Raw genomic sequence first — 5,452 nt, forward strand, 5'->3', positions numbered from 1 at the left:
ATAAATGTATTAATATTATTATTATTATTATTATTATTTTGCTGTTGTCTTTTTGCCACCCATTTTTTGTAATGTTAATCTTTTACTCAGTTTTTCGACTGATGTGAAATTTTGTCTTTCAGTGATTAGTTCTTTTCTTATGTTTTATTTGCTTCTATCTCACTACACCGTGTACTTTCAAGTTTATTCAATTGTCTATTTCGCTTTCAGTTCATTACACTTAATTTCGATGCTGATATCTTCATTTTTATCTTAAAGGATGATTAAGTAAGTTTTTAATATTAATTAAGAGTAGAATATAGGAAAGGGTTTTATGAGGAAAGATTTTGCAAATGGTAGAGATAGAAGTGAGGGTAGAAAACGTAGATCCAGTGCACCAAAAGAGGATAAAGAAAAAAGGGAAAAAGGAAAACTGGGTGGGAGGAATAAAGGAAGCAAAGGAAGCACGTTTTGGTGTTATGGTATGGTGTTAATGTTGCGTTATGTTATGTGTGTTGCAACAATTGCAAAGGCAAATGCAATGACCACATCACAGCAGCACCTTGCCTTTCTTAACAATGTAGAGTTGGGTTGGCCATGCATTTGTGAGAGCAACGCCCCATAATAGATTGCTACGTTTCCTCAAAAGTATTAAGAAGCAGGCACCAGCCACCCCCACATTTGCGAGTTCCAAGATAGAGACTAGACATTGATTTTTTAGCCATTAAAGAAAGCACCATATGAAAACGATTTCTCAGCATTCCTAAAGCAAAACCCTTCTACCTTACACGTGTTAAAGCTATGCACATGGCCCAACCCAACCCAACCCAGTTGCATTTCATTTCATTGCATTGCACCGAAGCTTCCCTCCCAAGCAATCACCTAATCTTCCAAACCAGTATATCAAACGTATGTATGTACTGTGTAAAACTCATCCTGGACCCATCACAGCCTTTTCCTACTTCACATTTATTTTATATTATGACTCCCCAATTGGGTCGCCAAATTTATTAAAATTCACACACATCCAGCTGCAACCACTCCTTGGACAAAGTGAAAGCTACTTTTAATTTGTACTGGAAAAGCAATCACGCCTTCAGTGAGATTATACATCTTACAAGAAACCGACCCTTTATGCAATTCTCTCTGTACAAACAATTAATAATTACGTGCCACAAAACTCTTTTGTCATTACTGTTTCAATTTGAATTTTATCTAACAGTGTAATGAACAGACAGAACAAGTAATTGGAGGGGACTAAATGAGAGGTAAACATCATTTTCAACAAATCAGTGAGGAGATAATGAAAATTCCTTGCATTATTATTTATAGTAAAGCAATGCGGGTGGACAGGTTGGAATCAGATGTTACTGACAAGTATTCCCCAAAATGATTCCACTGTGAATCAACAACTATTGGAAGGAGCCGTAATCCCTCTGGAAATATGGTCCAGCCCTTCCAAATTGCTTTGTTTATTACCCTAAGACACAAAATAAAAAAAAAAGGGTAAAATTTGACCCATCCACCGTTTTTGTCTTTGCCTTGTGACTTTCGAAGCCCATCAAAAAGAACAAAAGTAACTGATATCACTGCAACCTTCAGCACTGCTGCTGCATTGCTAGCTTTTTCCAGAGGCTCCTAATATTATTATCAACCCCTCTACAACTATGACCAAGCCAAAACAACAAATAAATAAAACCCATCTCTACTATTTTTCCAGACACAGCTTTGCTTTTACATTTAACCCCTTTTTTTTCCCCAATTTCCCAACAAAAACCTATTTCTTCTTCTATAAACCCTATTCTCCTATAGAAGACTACTACATTTTTCATTCCTACCCCCTTCAACCCTACCCCGATTTCCTAAATCACCATCACCCCCAACAAACCAAAAGAACAAAATATTCCGCTTCTCAACAAGCAAAAGATTAATCAAATCAGTATGTCCACTCCTGTGGCAGCCTGAACTCATGGTATACTGCTGGCTGAGACTTGAGGTTGCGTTTCTGTTGAGAAAGGACATAGTTACTCCTCAGCCTGGAAACAGCTGCACCTGAATACCCCAAAAGTCAAAAACACCTCAATAATCCCACCATTTTAATTTTTGCATTTAAAATTACAAAAAACATTTCAAAGGGTTTCAAAAAACTATACCATTTTCCAAGTTGGAACCAGCGTTAAATCGTTGCATTGGTTGCGGCGGCTGCCCCCCCACCATATCATCGAGATTCAGATTTAGGGCCTGCGCCACTCTGGCTGGAACAAGCACAGTTGAACAGGCTGCAAACAACATCCAATACTTAGGTCAAAAGTCACATAATAGATGCTTACTTCATAGCAAATAATAATTAGAGACCTTCACATGGACCACCTCTAATTTACATGCTCCCAATTAAAATGGCAGATTTACTTAACATAGCAGAAAAAACTTATAGTTAACATAAAGTAAACACAAACGTAGAAGCACGCATTAATTACAAATTTCAACAACCAATAAACCTCTCTAGCTACCCCTAGTAAATAATGCAACGGCCACCCAAAAGTTCTAAATGCAACGAAACCTAGGAGCCTTTAATCTCACCTGGCTTCTTTCGTGGTTCAGCAGGACTATCCACTCGGCGAGGGAGAAACACCCCTGTGCCAGCACATTCCCTTCTCCCAGAAGGGTTTCCAAGAAAGACAGCACGCATACCAGAGCCATATTGCTGATTTTGTTGTTTAGCGTGTTGCAGAGGAGGCCATGCAGACGCAGACAAACCCAAAGGCCTGACGTTCCTCCCAGTAACATCACTATTCCTCCCTCTATTGCCAACCACTTGTTGTTGCCTCTGCGAGTAAACCCCACCACATTGCTTCTGCACATTCCACACCGTGTTCTGCTGCTTTGCCAGCTGTTGTTGCCTCAGCAATTGAAACTAGCACAGAAAAACAGATCAGAGTCATGACAAAAGGGTAAACTAGCAAATAAAAAAAGTGTGATGGCCTTGTGAGATTTGGGTTCTTACATGTGCTATCTGCAACTGCTGGTGATGAGAGAGTGGTTGATGCGCGTAGAATCCGACATCAGGGTTGATTGTGGTAGCGGTTTTGGATGGAAGGGTGGTGGTAATAGGAGAGGGTTTCCTTTGGGGAACCATGTGTCCATTGTGTTGGTTTAAAGAAAAACCCTCTTCACTCAACCTCATCCTTTCCACTTCCCCTGCAGCCGCATGCAGCAGATCCCAAGTGGTTTTCGCAGAAGACATCTTACAAACACCATCAGGACTACCCTGGCTTGACCCTTTGCCACAACCACAACCACTTCCAAAATCACAGAGAGTTGATTGTGGTGAGCCAGACAAAAACCGACCCTGCAATAAAACCACAGAGTAATCATTAAACACTTAAACAATAACTGAAAAAACTCCGAAATAGCACTAACTACGACAAGAAATAAGGACAGAAAGTGCTGTTGTCGCGATTCATACCACAGACTTGTTATCGGTTTGGAGGGAGGAGCGAGCTAAACGGAGGGACAACTCAGCAACGAGCTGCTCCTCCTCGTCGCTCTCGGTCTCGCTGGAGCCACCGGCGGTGGAATCAACCGGAGAAGCAAGTTCAGAGGAAGGGAACCCGTACGGGAACTCGGACGGGAACAAAAGGGCATCGTGCTGCAAAGGCTGACGCTTTTCCTGAAAGGGTGTCGCCGGGACATCATCGTCGGCGAGGAACTGCGGCGGGAGCCAGAACTCGCCGTCGTCTAGGTTGTCTGCCATGAGAGAAGAAAGAGAGAAAAAAAAGAGACGGTAGTGTTGCGTTGGAAGAGGGAGTGTGAAGGGATTTTGGTGATTCGTGAAGATTTTAAAAGGCGCAGAGTGTGTGAGAGAAAGAGAAAGAGGAGGGAGTGTAAGAAGAGAGAATAGGGTGTATTTGTAGAGACACACTGTGTTATGGGCGGTGCGCCACGCTCACGCGGGAACCGAGAGTGGCCACACGCGCCAACAAGGAAAAATCTCAAAATCAAAATACCCTAATCATTTTCTGCCGGTTCGCCCACCAGTCATATCCTTTCACCCTTTTTCTTACGCGGGACAAATTTCAATATCATTCTATTCATTAAATTATTTATGTTTTCGTATTTAATAAATCATAAAATATCTAAAGTTTAAATTTAAATTTAAATATCATTACAACTGAAGCTAATAAGTATATCATTAAATCTTTAATTCAAATAATAAATTTTATTTAATAAGTTAAACGTGTTTTCGTTGTAATAAATAAAAAAAAAAGCTAAAGTCTGTATTTAAATATGATTACAACTGAAGGTAATAAGTACATAATTAAATCTTTAATTCAAAGAGTAAATTTTATTTAAAATAACGTGTTTTCGCATACAATAAATTTAAAAAAAATATAAAGTTTATAAATAAATATGATTACAGCTGGAGTAACTAGTATATAATTAAATGCTTAATTGAAAGAGTAAATGTTATTTAAACTTTAATCGCATTGTTCACTTGTTTAGCGTTTGCCGGTCGCTGGTCACGATTCATCTGTATATCGACATCTCGCGGCATATTGTGCTAATGAATAGTATCGGTACTGTTATTTATTTCGTTGCATAAATCAAGAAAAAATTGGATGGAGTAATAAAGATGTAGATATCAATTTTAATATCACACAATTTAAGAGATATAAGTATACAAATTTATCTTAGATTTTCCTGACCTTGATTTATTGCGATTTTAGTTGGGTGGCTTTATTTTTCGATGAGTTAAAACAAATTTTATTTGTATTAAATAGTAAAGTACAATGTTTTTAAAAATTAAGTATAGGTGTACTTGAGGATTATTTATAATCTTTATATGAAAATATTATTTATAAAGTTTGGAATTTTTATTTATTTGCAAATTGTCCCGATATCAAATCTATTATGCAAAATGATATGCATAAATCCAAAATTGTTAAAACTTTTAGAATGTTAATTTGGTAAATTTGACGTTGAAACATGAAGGCTTTATGTATAAATGAAAAAGAGACTCTACAAAGAAAATCGCATTCCTTTTAAATATTGGCTGAGATTTAATTATGATAGACTGAATAGATTAATATTACTAAGAAATTAAATTTAAAAACAATTTAAGTGTATTAAACTTCACTGTAAATAATACTTCTAATAATATTATTTTAATCCTGAAAGTGAAACACATATTATTTCATTAATTGTCAAAATAAGCTTTAAATTTATTCAAATAAAAGTTATTTTTGTTTTACAACCTTATTAATCACTTCAAATCAAATTAGTAGAATATTATATTAGAACCCTTTAACTAACCCAATTCTTAATGTACTAATTTAATGTTTTACCGCGTATTCATAATTATATCAATTGCCATTTTGTTGTTATTTGAAACTTTGTCTCTTCTACTTTATACCATAATCTATATCTTTAAGAAAAGCAAATTCAAAAAATAAACACATAATTTCAAACACAA

The 5,452-nt window shown here is 36.7% G+C and overlaps 1 protein-coding gene across 1 annotated transcript; it reads right to left on the bottom strand.

Moving 5' to 3' along the window:
• Positions 1 to 1,272: 1,272 nt before the first annotated feature.
• Positions 1,273 to 3,864, bottom strand: LOC114185292 (TIP41-like protein). Its single transcript, XM_028072947.2, has 5 exons — positions 3,446 to 3,864; positions 2,984 to 3,328; positions 2,560 to 2,893; positions 2,133 to 2,258; positions 1,273 to 2,031 (listed from the first exon to the last, which is right to left on the bottom strand). The coding sequence occupies exons 1-5, from the start codon at positions 3,731 to 3,733 to the stop codon at positions 1,916 to 1,918; spliced, it is 1,209 nt and encodes a 402-aa protein (XP_027928748.1). The 5' UTR covers positions 3,734 to 3,864; the 3' UTR covers positions 1,273 to 1,915.
• Positions 3,865 to 5,452: the final 1,588 nt, after the last annotated feature.

This window comes from Vigna unguiculata, chromosome 5 (genome assembly GCF_037176805.1).
Source record: "Vigna unguiculata cultivar grain cowpea cultivar isolate G323 ecotype 2 chromosome 5, ASM3717680v1, whole genome shotgun sequence".
Classification (NCBI taxonomy): domain Eukaryota; kingdom Viridiplantae; phylum Streptophyta; class Magnoliopsida; order Fabales; family Fabaceae; genus Vigna; species Vigna unguiculata.